Here is a 20,998-nt window from a genome sequence, read left to right on the forward strand (position 1 = left end):
AACCTAACCTAACCTAACCTAACCTAACCTAACCTAACCTAACCTAACCTAACCTAACCTAACCTAACCTAACCTAACCTAACCTAACCTAACCTAACCTAACCTAACCTAACCTAACCTAACCTAACCTAACCTAACCTAACCTAACCTAAACCTAACCTAACCTAACCTAACCTAACCTAACCTAACCTAAACCTAACCTAACCTAACTAACCTAACCTAACCTAAACCTAACCTAACCTAACCTAACCTAACCTAACCTAATAACCTAACCTAACCTAACCTAAACTAACCTAACCTAACTAACCTAACCTAACCTAACCTAACCTAACCTAAAACCTAACCTAACCCTAACCTAACCTAACCTAACTAACCTAACCTAACCTAACCTAACCTAACCTAACCTAAACCTAACCTAACCTAACCTAACCTTAACCTAACCTAACCTAACCTAACCTAACCTAACCTAACCTAACCTAACCTAACCTAACCTAACCTAACCTACTAACCTAACCTAACCTAACCTAACCTAACCTAACCTAACCTAACCTAACCTAACCTAACCTAAAACCTAACCTAACCTAAACCTAACCTAACCTAACCTAAACCTAACCTAACCTAAACCTAACCTAACCTAACAACCTAACCTAACCTAACCTAACCTAAACCTAACCTAACCTAACCTAACCTAACCTAACCTAACCTAACCTAACCTAACCTAACCTAACCTAACCTAACCTAACCTAACCTAACCTAACCTAACCTAACCTAACCTAAACCTAACCTAACCTAACCTAACCTAACTAACCTAACCTAACCTAACCTAACCTAAACCTAACCTAACCTAACCTAACCTAACCTAACCTAACCTAACCTAACCTAACCTAACCTAACCTAACCTAACCTAAACCTAACTAACCTAACCTAACCTAACCTAACCTAACCTAACCTAACCTAACCTAACCTAACCTAACCTAACCTAAACCTAACCTAACCTAAACCTAACCTAACCTAAAAAAAAAAAAACTAACCTAAAAACCTAACCTAACCTAAACCTAACCTAACCTAACCTAACCTAATAACTAACCTAACCTAACCTAACCTAACCTAACCTAACCTAACCTAACCCTAACCTAAAACCTAACCTAACCTAACCTAACTAACCTAACCTAAACCTAACCTAACCTAAACCAATAAACCTAAAAAAAAAAAAAAAAAAAAAAAAACCTAACCTAAACCTAAAACCTAACCTAACCTAACCTAACCTAAAAAAAAAACCTAACCTAACCTAACCTAAAACCTAACCTAAAACCTAACCTAACCTAACCTAACCTAACCTAACCTAACCTAACCTAACTAACCTAACCTAACAAAAAAAACTAACCTAACCTAACCTAACCTAACCTAACCTAACCTAACCTAACCTAACCTAACCTAGCCTAACCTAACCTAACCTAACCTAACCTAACCTAACCTAACCAGTCGCAGCGCAACCGCGAGCCCAAGCGCCACGATAATAGGCCGCTCCGCGTTCAAAAAATCAGAAAAATAGTGAAAAGTGCACAGATTATAGTGAAAGTTGTGTCTAAAGAAGCGGAAGGTGACGAGGAACGTAGTCGTGAAAACCGCGTGACCAGGAGACCACTGGGCCAAAAGTTATTAAAGAAAAACCCGAAAAACAGTGTGTTCACTACACAAAGTTGCGTGCGCCTCCCGATTTCGATCGATGACGTGCATTTTTTCTAGTGCAGCTTTAAAGCCCTAAGTGCCATACACCTTCGACCCGAGTTTCGGATTTTTCCGGTGCAAACTGACAGAGCTACACCCTAAAAAGTGGAAACCACGTGGACACGTGGTCCCCCTTCCACTAGGAATTGGACAAAGCAGGTTAGCTCCAGAGATAGCCCAAGAAGCCTTCTCTCAAAGACCGTTTAGATCACAACAATATCTCATTCCAGGACGGAGATATAGGAATTAATTTAAAAGGTGCGCAACAACTCAACTTTCAGCACGAATAAGTCGAGATTAAGATCTGTGACCCCCCCCCTTTTTTGGTGTTGGACGTGGCCTAGATCATTTCCAACATTCCTACAAAATTCTGGATTTTTATCCCTAGGGGTTTGTGAGTTACGGGCATTTCTTTATTCGTGTTGAAAGCGCAACGAGAGCGATAGAGAAAGAAACATTATCTGTCTCAACGGGTGGCCTGATTGTCAAGAAGGAGGCTTAGGCTACGTCACACAAATTGGAAAGTGGCGTAGACATCATCGTAGCCGAGCAGCGTAGTAGCGTAGCAGCGTAGCAGCTGACGTAGCGCAGTCGCCGTTCGCCACAAGGTTAAAATTGGAAGACGATCTAACGATGACAAGTGACCACTCGGGGCTCGTTGGATGAACTGTATATTTTGATTTTCTTTTATTCTTTATTCTTTATTTTTATTTCATTTTAATTTTGTCTTATTTTATTTTTTATGTTTTATTATTAAGTAGAAATATTAAAAAAATTTTAGGAACTGTACATACTTTTGGTGAGTGTGTTATGTCTAGAATAAGTTATCAGTTTGACTGAATCGTGACACATTTATTTATATCTTTGGTGAACATCGGAAACAGTATACAGTACATAATAATAATATAAATACATAATTATAATAAAGTAGTATAAATAAGTAATATGGTAATACAGTAAAATTAAAAATTATAAACGGAACCCAACACTCTTAGTAACTATAAAACTTTAATTCAAGCCGCAAGAAATTGATAAATCTTGCGACCAATGGAACGACGCGGCACCGGTGGCGTGATACTTGTTTACAAGTTAGCGAGCGGTGAGTCACGCGTCGCACCATCTGGTCTTGTTTTTGTTATTGTTTCCGATTATATCGTGTTCTATTGAATTTGTATTTTGACCGAACAAATATTCGACATAACATTTTTAATTTTTATTTTTAGGATATAATAACATTAGTTCTATTGCTGCAGTGAGTACATAATTGTATTCGTTAGAAACCTGACTATAACTAAAACGACGTGATATTATTAATTTAATTTATCTCAAACTTTACAAGTATATACACAACTTAGATAAGATTTTATTTTATATTAGACACCGACCCCCCTTTACAGGGTCTGGCAAACATAATATAAAGGGACAACTTTCCCCGACACATACACCGTACTCATATACACTCACATAATTAAAAATGTACCGTACACCCACGACTTCGGGCGCCTCCAAAAAGCCTACCACTCCCAGTCCTACCACAACCGCAGTGGCGCAGGGTGCGGCAAGGACGTTTATTAAAAGACCAGACATCAAAAGAAGATCACTCGACAATATGGACATTTTCAAAAAGCAGCAACAGAACTACGCTGCGCTGTCGAGTGAACAGCTCCTCCAGGAAATGATGAAGACTTTCGAGGATATACCCTCGAAGGTCCATGAGTACCCTCAGATGAGGAGGGACATAAAGCAGTTCCTGGAGGTGCAGTCAGACAAGGGCATACGTGCAATTTTCGAGCTCAGTAGGCGTATTGAGAGTCTCGAAGCAGGAGCCCCAAAGACAAGGACACCGACAAAAACCTCATCGTCTGATGGCACAGATGTCATCTTAAAGAAGCTGGGAGAGGTGGAAAAGGCATTGACTAAACGACTAAGCGAGATGGAACTAAGCCTAAAAACAGACATAATACAATTGAATGACGAAAATGACGGCCGGGGCTCCGACATGATCGACAAGATCATCGACAGGATCGACGAGACCAGAGCTGCCATGGACCAAACGACCGAGGCGGTCGAGAGTCGAACGCACGCTCTCGTCAAGGATCTGGTCGGTGGTATTGCCGATGATGTCGTCGCAGCAAAACAAGAACTTACGGAGGTCGCAAAAGCACTGGCATGCGATATAAACCTAGCTCCAGTCTCTAAGTCATACGCCAGCGTCGCAGCAGCAAAACCCGTCCACCGTCCTGCACTTCATTCGATGGCGGTCACTCTCGAAGGCAGTCAGGAGACTGCTGACGAGGTGCTCGCCAGGGTGAAGAGGGCAGTTGACGCCAGAGGCACTGGACTTAAAATTAACAAGGTACGCAAGGCGAAAAACCAAACTATTATATTGGGTTGCGACACCGAGGAGGAAAGAAAGAAAGTCCAAGAGATAATAGAGAGTCGTGGGGATGGACTGGTAGTAGCGCCCATGAAGAACAAGAGCCCTCTCGTTGTCCTGAAGGATGTTTTCGTGGAAAGTGAAGACGACGATATGATTAAGGCACTCCACGTCCAAAACAAGAACATATTCATGGGCCTACCGGAAGAAGACATGCAAATGGAGATAAAATTTAAAAAACGTACCAGAAACCCAAAGACCGCGCACATCATCTTACAAGTGAAGCCGAAAGTATGGCAGAGGATGACGGAAGCTGGAGCCCTCTATCTGGACCTTCAAAGGGTCAGAGTCGAGGACCAGTCTCCGCTCATCCAATGCACGAGGTGCCTCGCATTTGGACATGGTCGAAAATTTTGCACCGAGAGTGTGGACAGATGCAGTCACTGTGGAGGACCGCATCTGCGCGAGAAATGCGCAGACTTTATCGCAGGGACCGAACCGCGGTGCTGCAACTGCTCACACTCTGGGTTGCGGAAGGCCGACCATAACGCTTTTAGCGCCGAATGCCCGGTACGAAAAAAGTGGGATTACTTGGCTCGCGCTAACACAACATATGTATGACCATGCAGGACATTACACAGCACGTACACACAGACACAAAGCACACAGAAACAAAAACACAACACACACAAACATGAAATACACAACAACACGAACACAAATGATATACAGAATGTATATTGAATATACACGATGATATCAGCACAAGAACACTTACAGGAACAAAAAATGCGAAATAAAATGAAAATTGTCTAAAGAAAATAGTCAATAAATATATATAAATTTAGTATATATATGTTATTGCCTAGGCAAATGAGTTTTAAAAATATAGAAAGAAAGCACAAACCAGTCACAACACAACAGAAAACTCACCAAACCTGCTAAAGGCATAATAATAGCAAACATAATAATGAAATAAACGCAAGTACTTTCTGTTGTAAAAATAATAAAGTTATGAATATAACTAACTAATATCGAACGGAAAAATGTAGCAATTAGATGGTAATTAAGAGTATATACTAATGTAAGTTTTATAGATATAAGCTAAGAACTAAGAAAAAAGTAATGTTAGAATGTTAGAAATATAATAAGTGAAATAAAAGATAAGTATAATAGTTAAATAAGTAAAGAAAATTGTAATTAAAATAAGAACAAGTGTGCAGTACTTGCAAGGAAAACCAATATAATACGTAAAGTATAAATACTACCGTAGACAAACCAGAAATTAAAATAAAACTGTACAAACTTTATTTTCCTAAAATAAAAGAATAAAAATATCTTAGTATAGAGAAGCGGGAGTCCCACCCGGCAAAGAATGAATGTGGAAGGATATAAGAAAGATTATGTATGCGGCTTGAAAGTGCGAGAGGAATACATGTGAGAACTTGAATGAAAGAGTACATAGATAAATAAGGACCCGGTGTTCTCATGATCGGGGAAAAGCAGAAAAAAAAAAAAAAAAAAAAAAAAAAAAACCTAACCTAACCTAACCTAACCTAACCTAACCTAACCTAACCTAACCTAACCTAACCTAACCTAACCTAACCTAACCTAACCTAACCTAACCTAACCTAACCTAACCTAACCTAACCTAACCTAACCTAACCTAACCTAACCTAACCTAACCTAACCTAACCTAACCTAACCTAACCTAACCTAACCTAACCTAACCTAACCTAACCTAACCTAACCTAACCTAACCTAACCTAACCTAACCTAACCTAACCTAACCTAACCTAACCTAACCTAACCTAACCTAACCTAACCTAACCTAACCTAACCTAACCTAACCTAACCTAACCTAACCTGGCAATATGCGTAGCCACCAGGCAGATACTGCGGCGCAGGGAGGGAACTTTTGGCATTTACAGTGACTCAAAGGCCGCACTACAGACAGTCACGAACCAAAGTGCCCTCCACGCCTTAGCAGTGGAAGCTAGAGGGAACCTCGACGTGGCTTTATCCCAGGGCAAAGATATATCCTTGTTCTGGATAAAGGCACACGCTGGACTAGAAGGTAATGAGCGCGCCGATCACCTGGCCAAAGAAGCGGCTCTAAAAAGGAAAGCAAAGCCGGACTATGACCTCTGTCCGGTTTCATACGTCAGGCGACAGATCCGTCTGGAGTCGCTGGGTGAGTGGAACCGGAGATATAGAAACGGAGAAACCGCGGGGGTCACAAAAATGTTTTTCCCAGACGCTGGAGATGCATACCGGATCGTGCGCAAAATAGAACCACGGGGGGTGCTAACACAAGTGCTGACAGGGCACGGTGGGTTCTCCGAATACTTGCACCGATTCAAGTGTAAGCGGGACCCATCGTGCATCTGCGAGCCCGGCGCAATTGAGTCTGTCCCTCACATTCTCCTGGAATGCGGTGTTTTTGCGGCTGAGAGGTGGACGTTAGAGCAGGAGTTAAAGATGGGGCTGAGCCTAAACAGCATCAGCCACATCATGCGTAGTAAAAAGGAAAGGGGCATCCTACTGGAGTACGCAACAAAAATAGCAGAACGAACAATAAAACGGAATAAAGAAGACTGACCCATGCTTCCACCTTATTAGGAATAATATGGCCTGGTAAGCATGGGGAACTGTTGTATTACAAAATTAAGTAACTGTAAATTTCGTTAATAAATTTCGTTCGTAAAATTCGTTAATAATTTTGGGAAGAAAAAATTTAAAAATCAAAAAACTAAGTAAACTTAATAAATACTGAAACAAATCTAAATAAACCTAAATAAGCGCTCTGACAAAGTCAGGGGAAACACGAGTAAAAAAAAAAAAAAAAAAAAAAAAAAAAAACCTAACCTAACCTAACCTAACCTAACCTAACCTAACCTAACCTAACCTAACCTAACCTAACCTAACCTAACCTAACCTAACCTAACCTAACCTAACCTAACCTAACCTAACCTAACCTAACCTAACCTAACCTAACCTAACCTAGCTCCTATCCTTGATAGGAGCGTTGAAAGCTTAAGCCCAGAGGGACTTGAGTCGCTCCTTCGGGAAGTCACGGACATCCTACACCGGGCCTGTAGGGCATCGATGCGAGTAAAAGCAGGCTCTGGGAATAGACACAAGCCGCCTTGGTGGAACGATCGTCTTCAGGACCTTAAAAACGAGGTAATCAACGTACATCGCAGATTACGTGCGGCCAAGAGACAAAACCTACCATTGGATGACCTCATAGAGCAACAGCAGACGAAAAAAGCCCTGTACGCCGATGCCCTACGTGCAGAGTCGACGAGAAGCTTCCGCAGCTTCTGTGAATTACAAACGAAGGAAAATGTATGGTCACTCACCAACAGACTTTTAAAGGAATCCACCCCTAAACGGCCACCAGCTACTCTTAAGACTGGAAATACATTCACCACCTGTGCAAAAGAGACGGCGGAGGCTCTCTTAGAGCACTTTTACCCTGCTGACACTCCAGACACCATAGCACGACATCACCAACTTCGCGCATGCTACGACGCTCCCGTAGACACTGAAAATGACCTACCATTCACCGAGGAGGAGGTCATGGAGTGTCTGCAATACATGAACCCCAAAAAGGCCCCAGGGCTCGATCACATAACAGCTGACATATGCCAACAATTCGCATCCGCTTACCCCCGCTTAATCACCAACATTATGAACCGCTGCCTCACCCTTCAACACTTCCCCAATCAGTGGAAAACTGCGTATGTAAAAATCATCCCGAAGCCCGGTAAAAGCGACCACACATCTCTCACCTCATTCCGACCCATTGGACTCATCCCCGTCCTTGGAAAGCTCCTCGAAAAACTGATCACCATACGGATTATGCATTGGGCATCTGTCACAGGAAGGAGCAGTCAACGACAGTTCGTCTTCAAGGAGCAAACCGGCACGGTCGACGCCATTAACACCCTGATAGACACTATACGAAAAGCCAAACAAGAGAGGTCACAGGTTGTCGCCGTCTCGCTCGACATCAGGGCGGCTTTTGATAACGCCTGGTGGCCGGTCCTATTACACCGCCTTAGAGATATACGATGCCCCAAAAATATCTACGGCCTCATCAAGAGCTACCTCCGAGACAGGCGCGTCGTTCTGGACCACGGAGGAGTTCGCGTCTCCAGAGCCACGTCAAAAGGTTGCGTTCAGGGCTCGGTGTGCGGGCCTGCATTGTGGAACATCATACTTGATGAACTATTGGAGATCCATCTACCATCTGGATGCCACATGCAGGCCTACGCAGACGATGTGGTACTCGTGGTCACCGCCGAAAATGTCAATCGCCTAGAGGAGCTCACCGACACGGTTCTCCAACAGATAGTGAATTGGGGAAAAAGCGTCAAGCTCGAATTCGGGGCCTCCAAAACACAACTGATCGCCTTCACCCCCAAGGCCAGAACTCTTAAGATGGAGATGGACGGTCAAATCTTAAAAACCTGTAAGGAGATCAAGCTCCTCGGAATAATTTTGGACGAAAAGCTACTCTTTGGCCGCCATGTACAGTACGTCCTGGGAAAAGCCTCGCGAATATTCAACAAACTGTGCTTGTACTCCCGACCAACCTGGGGTGCTCATCCCGAGAACGTGCGCACCATCTATCTCCGAGTCATCGAGCCAATCGTCACCTACGCTGCCGGGGTGTGGGGACACATAGTAAACAAGCGCTACATCAAAAAATCTTTGATGAGCATGCAGCGTGGTTTTGCCCTAAAAGCCATCAGAGGATTCCGCACTATTTCAACCTCCGCTGCTCTGGCTCTCGCACAATTCACCCCTCTAGACCTAAAAATCCGAGAAGTACACCAAATCGAAAAAGTCAGGCTCACTGGGAAAACTGAATTCCTCCCCAATGACATTTCTTATGAGAAACCTGTCCCCGTCAAGGACCTCCTACATCCCGCTAGAAGGCCGACAATCAAACCCATACCCTCCTCTGAACACCGAATTAACTCCGAAATGACGGACAGTGCTCTGGTCACTCGCGTATTCACTGACGGAAGTAAGCAGGACGATGGATCAGTTGGAGCCGCATTCGTGCTTTACAGACCCGGCGACACTGAAACATCCGTAACAAAAAAGTACAAATTACACAGTAGCTGCACAGTCTTCCAGGCAGAGCTGTACGCCATCTGGAAAGCCTGTCAGTGGATTGTAAGCGAAAATCATCCCCACACATACATCTTCACCGATTCTCTCTCATCAATATACGCGATAAATAACAGAAGCAACACACACCCCATCATAGTGAACATACACAAACTCATACACGCTAACCACACTACACACAAAATTTTCATAGACTGGGTAAAGGGACACTCGGGTGTCATAGGAAACGAGGAAGCCGATGCGGCTGCCAACAGCGGCGCACGCATGCACAAGGCCCCCGACTACTCGCAGTTCTCAATATCCTACGTGAAACACAAGATTCACACAGAACACCACGCCATCTGGCAAGCCAGATACGAAAGCTCCCCGCAGGGCTCACACACAAAAACACTACTACCAAAACTGAACGACATCAAAGAACTCAACAAATGCACACAAACAAACTTTCAGCTTACACAAATACTCACAGGCCATGGATATCACAAGACATACTTACATCGCTTCAAAATAGCACCAGATGACACCTGCCCCTGCGACGGCACTTCCAGCCAAACTGTAGAACACCTCCTTAAAAACTGCCAAGTGTTCGCTGCGAAAAGGCACAGCCACGAAGAAACGTGCCACGAAGTACAGGTGTCACCATATAATTTACCTGAAATGTTAAAAAAGAAAGCTGCAATCAACTCTTTCACTTCGTTTTGCCAAACAATAATCAACAACATCAAGAAAATAAATGAAAACAATTAGAATAAATACACTACCAAATACATATTAATAAACACAAAAATAGACTGATAAGAAACAAATAAAAATACAAGGGTATAATGATACAATATATTCGTATATATAGGAAATGTATAAAAAGTATGATATATAAATGTAAAGTAAGTATATATAACTAAATACAGATATATGTATAAGCATAAACAATATAACACGGGGATATGTAATATGGACAGAAACGTATCAAATAGCGATCTGCCAAAAAACATACTCCCCAAAAGGAGAAACAAAGTAACTATTATTACATATAACACATATAAATCCCTAACGAGAATCAAACAACCAAGATTATAAAACATAAGATACAGAAAAAAAAAAAAAAAAAAAAAAAAAAAAAAAAAAAAAAAAAAAACCTAACCTAACCTAACCTAACCTAACCTAACCTAACCTAACCTAACCTAACCTAACCTAACCTAACCTAACCTAACCTAACCTAACCTAACCTAACCTAACCTAACCAGTCGCATTCGAAGCGCCAAGATAGCCGCTCACTGCCAAGTGCCGCTCCGCACCGAAAAATCTTAAAAAATCGCGGAAAAATAGTAATTGTGAACCGATTTTTACGCGCAAAGTGTCAAATTGTGCGGGAAAGCGAGTGCATTATAACAGTGAAATTTTGAAATCAAAAAAGTGAAAACTGAGTGAGTGGAAGGTGAAAAACCCTAATTTTAAGTTTTTTCTGATCTTAAAACGGCGCGGAAGGCCGATTTAGATCTATGACCCCCCTTTTTTAAAGTGCCTCCACTAGGGCATTTGGGAGACCTACAAGCTCGGCTAAGTCCCGGATTTTTCCCGTGGGAAATGACTGAGATATAAAGGAAAAAACAAAAACCACGTGGACACGTGGTCGTGGATCCCGAGGCAGCCGGGAGCTTAGAGCACTATAGAATCAAAGAACCCGCTGCGACGAGCCGTCCGACACTTCAAGCGTGAAAATTGGACAAGTGGGAGCCGAGATAAGATATTTTTAAATTTTGGCAATTTTTAAAAATTTTTATTTTAAAAATAAGATCGACGACGTATTACTTTAAAATAATATATCGATACACCTCGCCGAGCTCTACTTACATTCCAAAAATCAAGAAAATCCAACTTGAAATTACGAAGATATAGACATTTAAAGTTTAAGGGTTGACACGTGCTACCCTTAAACGAAGCCCTGACAAAAATCTTTGTATATGTTAAATTAAGGCTAGTAATTCTAAGACTATTTGTGCTTTTATTTGTGTTTTTAGGTTTAAATTTTAAGAAATACGCAGTTTTTTATTAAAAATAAGGGGTTTTTTCATTTTTAAAAATCGGGGGTGTAAAAGTTTAAGGGTTTCATAAAATTATTGAATAGTTCTCTTCAAGACGCAAAAATCAAGCCCAAACACGGGTAGCTTAGAGTGAAAACTGCCAATTTTAGAATAAATCGGCCATTTTGACGGCCATCTTGAAAAGTTTGAATCGGCTCTAACTAGTGAACCATAAGTCGTGGAGAGACGTGGTTTTCGTAGCTGACATAGCGAGGGGAGCCAGAATTGAACAAACTACCTACCGACTCTATCTAGAGTTGGAAGTAGAGCCTGTCAATAAACACCGCAAACGAACAGACAAAAGGCCCCTTCACTTGGCAGAGAAAGCCGCGTCCTTCTAGCTACAAAATTGGCGGAGTAGTGATCTTTTAAAGATTTGGTCGGCCATCTTGGCCGCCATCTTTGAAGGATTAAAACTTCCATAGCTCGGTGGTTTACCGGCCGATTTGGATGCGATTTCTTTTGTACACAATAATACGGGTTAAGGGACAGCGGGACCTTACCAGAACTGCTCTAGGTAGAGTCCCTCTACCCAAAATAAGAAAAATTTTTGTACTTACCTGGGCACACTTACCTGCGTGTAGACACGTTGACTTGTGATCCGGAGCTGCATTACCTGGACGCCATCTCGCAGAGTAGAGCACCTGTAAAATAAAATATAATATAAAAATTACATTTAAACAAGACATATCTCTCTGAGTAGTACAGACAGCACGGCTTATATTTTGACCGAGCCTATTGGGCAAATAAAATCTCTTCCTTATTTTTATTTTTTTTATTTTCTTTATTATATTTTATTTTATTATAAATTGACACTACAAATTTTGACACAAATTGGCGCAGCCAAGTGACTCTACATAGAGAAATTCCTTTATTCTCTAAAATAGATGTAATTTAAAAAGAAAGTTATCATTAATATTGTATTAGTTATCTAAAGTGTGTGCTCGAGTACTGACTAGAGTCAGTGACTCATCTTATACATATTGACCACTGTTTTATCTCTGTAGTCTTTTAACGGTTACAACAAAAGGGGCAGTTCCTTTTTATAACTTTTACAAAACTATCTGCCCCTCCGCATCACATTCTCAAAATGTTTGGACTTGGACTCCGCACGCCTGTTAAAAGACAGGAGAGCTATAAGTCACCCCCAAAGGTGATCGTTCGGAAAAGTATAGACAGGTGGGAGGCCGCTGAGCGAAGCGAAGAACTGACTGCGAAAACATGCCTAGAAAAAACAAAGACCAATGCGACAACGCAGGCAGGCCCTGCAGAAACAACTAAGGTGGCCACCAAGCCAGCGGGAAACATCCTCGCCGTGCGCAGAGCATCAACGGGAAATGACGAGTCCCCTAAAAAATTTTATGTTAGCAGAGCAGCAGAAGCGGCAGCCTGTCTGAATAAGGCGAAGGCCCATTTGAGGGCCTCACGGAACCTTAAGACAGAGATAAAGGAGGGGGTTGAAAAGGCACTCACACGACTACTTGAGCTGATCAAGGAATCTGAAAAAGAGCTCAAGACGAAGGGAAGTACAACGGTGGGAGGGCGGGCGGAGAGGGGAGTGGGAGCGTTTGATGCTCCTCCTTACAACTCCGCCCCCTCCCCCTCCTCTACCTCCGACGGAAGCCTAATCATGGCACGTTTAGAGGAACACACTAACCTGATGCTGGAAAACGGCAGGAAAATGGAAGAACTGAAGGCGACGATTGAAAGACATGCCGGAAAAATGGAAAACATAGAAACGCCTACCTACGCTGGGGTGACCGCGACCCAGACCGATAGGGCGCTTCAAAAGCGCACGCTGCACTCGGTCGCGGTCACCTCAACCGTGGAGACGGAAACAGGAGAAGAGGTGCTCGAAAGAGTAAGAAAAGCCATAGACGCTAAGGAGGGATGGGTAAAAGTGGAGAGGGTAAGAAAGGCCAAAAATAGGAAAGTAATAATGGGCTTTGAGTCAAAGGAAGAACGGGATAAAATAAAGGATAAAATAGAAAAAGAAGGTGGCAGCCTCACCATCGAGGACGTGGAAAACAAGGATCCGCTGGTCAGGCTTGGGGATGTACTGACGGTAAATACCGACGAGGACATCCTCAAGGCTCTTCGGAACCAGAATGGGGCTGTATTCCGCGGCCTCGAGGAGGGGGAGGATAGGATAACAGTTAAATATAGAAGGAGAGCCAGAAACCCTCACACTAACCATGTAATTGTTAGCGTTTCGCCCAGTGTCTGGAGGCGGGTAACGGAAATAGGCTATGTTTATATAGATCTCCAGCGGGTCAGAGCAGAAGATCAGACCCCACTAGTCCAGTGCACGCGCTGCCTGGGGTACGGCCACGGCCGTAAGTACTGCCATGAGACTGCAGACGCATGCAGCCACTGCGGCGGCCCCCACCTGAGAGCGGAGTGCGCGGATTGGCTAGCTGGGGAGCCACCGGCCTGCAGAAACTGCAGAAAGACGAAACTGACGCAAATAGAGCACAATGCCTTCAGTTCTGGGTGTCCTGTACGCCGCCGCTGGGACGAATTGGCCCGTTCGACCGTAGCGTATTGTTAACGCCAAGGTTGCCACCACAACATACAGCTATATGCAAGCGAACCTCCAACGAAAAAGGCTTGCGACAGTCGAGCTGCTACTCGAGGCACAAAAACAAGGAGTGGCCGTAGCCCTGCTGCAAGAGCCATACACTGGGGGGACCAGGACAATGAAGAACTACAGAGGAGTAAGGATCTTCCAGAATACGGACGATGGAGATGGGACTGTTAAGGCTGCAATTGCAGTCTTTGATAACAATCTGAATGTAAAGCAGTACCCAAAACTCACCACAAACAATATAGTTGTGGTGGGGATCCAGACCAGTGCCTGGGAGATCACGCTGGCGTCCATATACTTCGAGCCGGACAAACCAGTGGAGCCCTACCTTGACCACCTTAAAGAAATAGTGGCCAAAAATGGTTCTAAGCCCATAATCGTCGGAGGCGACGCTAACGCCAAAAGCACCTGGTGGGGCAGCCCGACGGTCGACTGTAGGGGAGAAGAGGTATGTGGGACTCTCGGGGAGATCGGGCTGCATATACTTAACGCAGGAGAAATCCCTACCTTTGACACAATAAGGGGAGGACAACGCTATAGCAGCTACGTCGACATAACAGCTTGTTCGACAAATATCCTCGACAAAGTGGCAGACTGGAAAGTCGTCGAGGGTCTATGCAACTCCGACCACAACGGCATCGTCTTCAAAATTCTACAGACTAAATCAAAAGGGCTAAAGGTAGAAAGAACCACTAGAATATTTAATACAAAAAAGGCAAACTGGCCCGAGTTTCATGAGAAACTCACCCAGCTAAGCCAAGAACACAAAATCACCAAAGAGGAAATAGATAAAATAAGCAAAGTAGAGCAAATAGATAAAATAGTAAACAATTACACAGAAATAATTACAAAAGCATGTAAAGAATCTATGCCAATAAAGAAACAAACAGAAAAACTTACCTTGCCGTGGTGGTCGGAGCGACTCACAAAATTGAAAAAAGCGGTAGCTACCAAAAAGAGGAGGATCAGGTGCGCTGCTCCAGTCCGTAGAAGTATTGTTGTCGAAGAGTACCTGCAACAGAAAGAAGAGTATGAGTTAGAGGCAGCCAGAGCCCAAACCGATAGTTGGAAAGAGTTCTGCTGTAAACAGGATAGGGAGGGGGTATGGGAGGGGATCTACAGGATTATAGGAAGGACAGCGAGCAGAGTGGAAGACGCGCCGCTGGTGAAAGATGGGGAGGCGCTGGACGCGGAAGGATCCGCCCGATACATAGCGGAAACCCTGTATCCAGAAGACCACCTTGCTGCGGACAACGCTCACCACAGCCGTGTCAGACTGGAGGCGGAATTGGTGAATGAAGGCGAAAATGGTGAACCATACGACCCTCCATTCACCATAGCCGAACTGAAGGCGTCGAGTGAGTCGTTCAACCCAAAGAAGGCTCCAGGAATGGACGGCCTCACAGCCGATATTTGCAACCATGCCATCAGCAAAGACCCCGAAATTTTTCTGGCTATCATAAATAAATGTCTGGCATACAACCACTTCCCCAGAGTATGGAAAGATGCGACAGTGGTTGTACTACGGAAACCAGGGAAGCCAGACTACACATCACCAAAGGCGTACCGTCCGATCGGCCTATTGCCGGTACTCGGAAAAATTTACGAGAAAATGTTGGTTTCCCGACTCAGGTTCTACATAGCGCCGAGGATGAGTACTCGCCAGTACGGATTCATGCCACAAAGGAGTACCGAAGACTCCCTCTATACCCTCATGCAAAAAATACGCAAAAAGCTAAAACTAAAGAAAATAGTAACATTAATATCGCTGGACATAGAGGGAGCCTTCGACAACGCCTGGTGGCCAGCCATAAGAGTCCGACTGGCTGAGGAAAGGTGTCCGGTCAACCTGAGAAGGGTAATCGACAGTTACCTGCGCGACAGGAAAGTACGGGTAAGATACGCCGGCGCTGAGCACCAAAGAAGCACGGAGAAGGGTTGCGTACAAGGCTCAATTGGGGGCCCCATTCTCTGGAACCTCGTACTAGATCCCCTGCTCAAAGAACTTGAGAGAAGAGGAGATTACGCGCAAGCCTTCGCTGACGACGTGATCCTAGTCTTCGATGGTGATACGGCATTGGAAATAGAGAGACAAGCAAATGCCGCCCTTGAACGTGTTCGAGCGTGGGGCGTGGAAAACAAGTTAAACTTCGCACCACACAAGACCAGTGCAATGGTCATTACAAAAAAGCTAAAATATGACATCCCACGTTTGAGCATGGGCGGGGTTGGTGTTGCTATGTCCAAAAAGATCAAAATACTAGGCCTCACCGTCGACGATGGACTCACGTTTAACGCGCACATCTCTGAAGTATGTCGCAAGGCCATCGCAGTCCACAAGCAGCTGAGCAGAGCTGCAAAAGTAAACTGGGGCCTAAACCCTGAAGTAATAAAAATCATATACGTGGCTACAGTGGAACCAATAGTTTTATACGCCGCCAGCGCATGGGCAGAAGCCGCCAACAAGCTGGGAATTATAAAACAGCTAGGCGTCGTGCAGCGGGGAATAGCACAGAAAATGTGCAAGGTGTACCGCACCGTCTCACTAAATTCCGTGCTCCTACTAGCCGGGATACTACCCCTGGATCTGAGAATCCACGAGGTGGCTTCTTTGTACAGAGCTAGGAAAGGGGTGCCACAGGCAATATTGGGAGATAGAGAGGTGGAGCGGATGACCTCTGCGCTGGAGTCCCCGCATCCCGCGGAGCGAAGCGAACTGAAGATCATCGGCTTGGTAAACCGGGAAGAAGTTAGCGCCAATTCGGACCAACAGGTGAAAATCTTCACCGACGGTAGTAAGATTGAGGGGCGTGTCGGGGCAGCTCTGTCCATATGGAACGGAGAGGCTGAGACGCGCACCCTCAAGTTGGCGTTACCAGGATACTGTACGGTCTACCAGGCTGAGCTTCTCGCGATATGTCGAGCAACGCGGGAAATTAGGAAAACCAAGGCGCCTTCTTTCGGGGTATTTAGTGACTCCATGGCGGCTCTTTTGACCGTGAAAAACCCAAATTGCCTTCATCCCCTGGCAGTGGAGACCAGAGAGAACATAACAGCTGCATCTCTCCAGAACAAGGTGGTATCCTTCTTCTGGATAAAGGCCCACGCAGGGTTAGCGGGCAATGAGAGAGCGGATCAACTTGCAAAGGAGGCCGCCCTGAACCTAAAGAGAAGACCGGACTATGATCTGTGTCCGATCTCATTCGTCAAGCGCCACATACGCATGAAGACGCTTGACGAGTGGAATCGGAGATACAAATCCGGCCACACTGCCAAGATCACCAAAATCTTTTTCCCGGATGCGGTGGCGGCGTATAGGACAATAAGAAAAATGGAAATAACCAGCATTAGGGCACAGATTATGACGGGGCACGGTGGATTCTCCGAGTACCTAAATCGGTTTAGGTGCAAGGGGAGTCCATCGTGCATCTGCAACCCAAACACTGATGAAACCGTGCCACATCTCCTATTGGAATGTCCTGTACACGCTGTGGAAAGATATGAACTGGAACAGGAACTACAAATAAAATTGGACAAAGAAACAATCGGGGAAGTGATGCGGGGGAAGGATAGGGAAACACTTTTAAAGTATTGTACAAAGATTGCACAGAAGGTAGTACATAGAAATAGAACAGTTTAAGTAAATATGCTGATAGTATATTTAGATATATATATATTAAGCATAGAAATAAGTATAATAGGAGTATGTATTTTAATAAGTGGTAATAGAAATAAGAAGCTATTGTAAGATTAAGAAAACTGAAAGAAATTGTTGAAATTTTGATTTATTTAATTGATAAGAAAAATTGTGTAAAAATAAAAGATAAAAATGTGCGGTTATTTCCCCCTACATGATAGTAAATAAGTAATAGAATAGAATAGGTTCAGAATGGGAGTCCCACCCAAAATAAGGAAAGTAAGATATGATGAATGCAGAAAGAAAATGTATGCGGCATGAATGTGCGAGCGGAAAAAAAAATAGCGAGAACTGGAATGAGAAAGAGAATTAGGATTAACATAGGCTCCGATAACGTCGGAGGTAGACAGAAATAAAAAAAAAAAAAAAAAAAAAAAAAAAAAAAAAAAAAAAAAAAAAAAAAAAAAAAAACCTTTTTTTTTTTTTTTTTTTTTCGGGTAGAGGGCCGAACCTCCTACGAGGTCCCCGCGCAAAAGGGGCGCGCGGGGTATGTGAGACTCAACGATCTGCATGGTGTTGTGAGCAGACCGCGGGCCCAAGGATTTTAGAGCCCACCCACTAAACGACTCCTCTGCACTCTTACACCCGACGTCCGATCCCCTCCGAGGTCAGAACCCGGATGAGGTAGGGGGGCTACCGCGGTCAACACTACAACCAGACGGCGCGGCTCACCCCAAGGACGCCCAGCCGACGGAGCCTTCGAGGCGAATCGAAGCGCCGGGGGGCCTGCCCAGGTCCCTCGGGAACCTTTTTTTTTTTTTTTTTTTTTTCGGGTAGAGGGCCGAACCTCCTACGAGGTCCCCGCGCAAAAGGGGCGCGCGGGGTATGTGAGACTCAACGATCTGCATGGTGTTGTGAGCAGACCGCGGGCCCAAGGATTTTAGAGCCCACCCACTAAACGACTCCTCTGCACTCTTACACCCGACGTCCGATCCCCTCCGAGGTCAGAACCCGGATGAGGTAGGGGGGCTACCGCGGTCAACACTACAACCAGACGGCGCGGCTCACCCCAAGGACGCCCAGCCGACGGAGCCTTCGAGGCGAATCGAAGGCTCTGAAACGTCGGCCGTCTCGGTACGGCAGCCCGTCGGGCCGCCCAGACGGTGCCGCTGGTGTCCCGGAATACCCCGCTGGACCAGAACCAGCCTGCCGGGTCGGGACGCGATACACCGTCGACCGGTCGCTCTATTCACTCCACGGCAGCGCGCTAGAGTGCTGGTAGCGCGCCGCGCGGCCTCACCCCCTCAGGTCGCCCCTTGACCTTCACCGGGGGGAGGCCGCCACCTACAGGGGCCGGGACGTACGGGCGTATTCCCGCCTCCGGCCCCCGGCTCGACGGCGACGGATCGGTGCGGAAAGGGAAGAGCTCTCCCTCTCTCGCTCCGCCGCCTCCTTCTGCGAGATGGTGGACTCGCAGAAGTCGAGCATCGCCTTCCAGGACGCGTCGCTGCCGAGCATCGTAGCCACGACGCGCGGCAGCGAGAGGTCCTCTCCAATGACCGCGACGAGGGCGGCGCGTTGCTCGTCGAATCCAGAGCAACGCGCCAGCGTGTGTTCCGCTGTGTCTTCCTCGTCGCGGTCCGCGCAGTGGTGGCACTGCGCCGTCGGTTCCCTTCCGGCTATCTTAAAGAGGTACCGGCCAAAACACCCATGGCCGGTCAACATCTGCGTCAGCCGGAAGGTGAGGCATCCGCGGTCGCGGCCCACCCAGTCCGCGAGGACCGGACGGACCGCCTCGACGGTACGGAGGCCGGCCGACGGGTCCGCCAAGCGGCGAGACCACGCCTCCAGCACGGACCGCCGAGATTGGAGCCTCCGCGCTCGAACTACTCCTTCGCCGGGGCGCCCTTCTGAAGACAGTGCCACGGCCTATATATGATTATATCAATAAAACACACTCAGACACACACACAAACTCAAAAATCGTGCCCCAACAAACAATTGTAAATAGGATAAAATATAGAAAAAGTAAAAGAAAGTCAATACATATAGATATAATATGTATATTTATATATTATTGTCATAAATTAAGTAGCTAATAATTAAGTAAAAAAAAAGAAATAAGTGAGTAGGAAAATATGAGCAATTGGGTTACAAGACTTTATAGTAAAATGCACTAATAACTGCTGGCTAATAACAGTGTCCACAGATAAACATATTATTGTAACATAGATATAAGAACAAAAATACAAATAACAAAGTATAACAATGTATAGAAATAAGAATATAAATGTAAATAGATACTAAGCATAGAATAAGAAAATACAAAATGTTAGAATTTAAGAGAACACTGTACAAAGTAATTAGTAATGTAAAGTTACGTAAAGATCCCAAAAGGCTATAGTGTAAATAACAAAACTGTTTTTTTGGAATAAAAGTAAGAACTCTGAAAAAGTTAATTCCCCTGATAAAATTAAGAAATAAAGGTACAAGTAGTATAAATTAGCGGGAGTAATTTCCCGGAGAAGAATAAAAGGTGATGAATGAAAGTGTAGTATGAAGCGTGAAAGTGCGAGAGGCATAAATGCGAGAACTGATATGAATGAGAAAATTTAGACCAACAAGATCCCGTTGATCCTACGAACGGGGAAAGGCAGAAAAAAAAAAAAAAAAAAAAAAAAAAAAAAAAAAAAAAAAAAAAAAAAAAAAAAAAAAAAAAAAAAAACCTAACCTAACCTAACCTAACCAGTCTGCTGGCAGCCACGACCGCGAGCGCCACGAAAATACATCGCTCCGCGTTTAAAAAATCCGAAAAATAGTCTCAAGTGCATGGATTGCAGTGAAAGTGGTCTTAAAAGAAGCGGACAGTGACCAGGAAGCCGACGCTGAAAACCGCGTGCTTCGGAGACAACGGGTTCAGGAGTTATTCCGGAAAATCTGAAAAAACCACGTGCTTGGAACACAAAGTGGCGTGCGCCGCTCGATATTGATCGACGACGTGTTGTTTTTCAAGTGTATTTCTATAGCACACGGTGCCGCACACCTTCCACCCCAATTTCAGATTTTTTCAGTGAAAGTACCCGGAGATACAACACTTTTTCTCGAAACCACGTGGCCACGTGGTCCTAGAAATAGGGCAGTTCGACAGGAGTGTGATATACCAACAGAAGCGCCTTGAAGAGACAAACACGGAAGTGTAAACAGCACCATCCGGAATAAGCTGTGAAAAGAGATAGAGTGAAAAACATTTTGTGACCACGTGCTCGGGACACAAAAGTGAATTTTTCTCTAGATTTAGAGTGACGACCTGTGAGTTTTTTGGTGCGTCGAGAACGGCGCTTCGACGGGCTATACAACGACACCACTTGCCGATTTTTCCGGTAAGAATTGGCTGCTGGCGAAGGCCACTAGTGTGATAATGGGATCAGGGGCGAGTGAGT

The 20,998-nt window shown here is 44.7% G+C and overlaps 2 protein-coding genes across 2 annotated transcripts; both read left to right on the top strand.

The window, feature by feature from the left end:
• Positions 1–2,467: 2,467 nt before the first annotated feature.
• LOC149502588 (uncharacterized) lies at positions 2,468–5,774 on the top strand. Its single transcript, XM_089728577.1, has one exon. It carries the CDS (start codon positions 3,203–3,205, stop codon positions 4,724–4,726), a length of 1,524 nt encoding a protein of 507 aa, XP_089584703.1. The 5' UTR covers positions 2,468–3,202; the 3' UTR covers positions 4,727–5,774.
• A 6,189-nt stretch (positions 5,775–11,963) lies between these two features.
• Positions 11,964–14,699, top strand: LOC149502589 (uncharacterized). Its single transcript, XM_089728578.1, has one exon. It carries the CDS (start codon positions 12,425–12,427, stop codon positions 13,883–13,885), a length of 1,461 nt encoding a protein of 486 aa, XP_089584704.1. The 5' UTR covers positions 11,964–12,424; the 3' UTR covers positions 13,886–14,699.
• The last annotated feature ends 6,299 nt before the right edge of the window (positions 14,700–20,998 follow it).

This window comes from Bombyx mandarina, chromosome 07, assembly GCF_030267445.1.
Source record: "Bombyx mandarina strain Sakado chromosome 07, ASM3026744v2".
In the NCBI taxonomy this organism is placed as follows: Eukaryota; Metazoa; Arthropoda; class Insecta; order Lepidoptera; family Bombycidae; genus Bombyx; species Bombyx mandarina.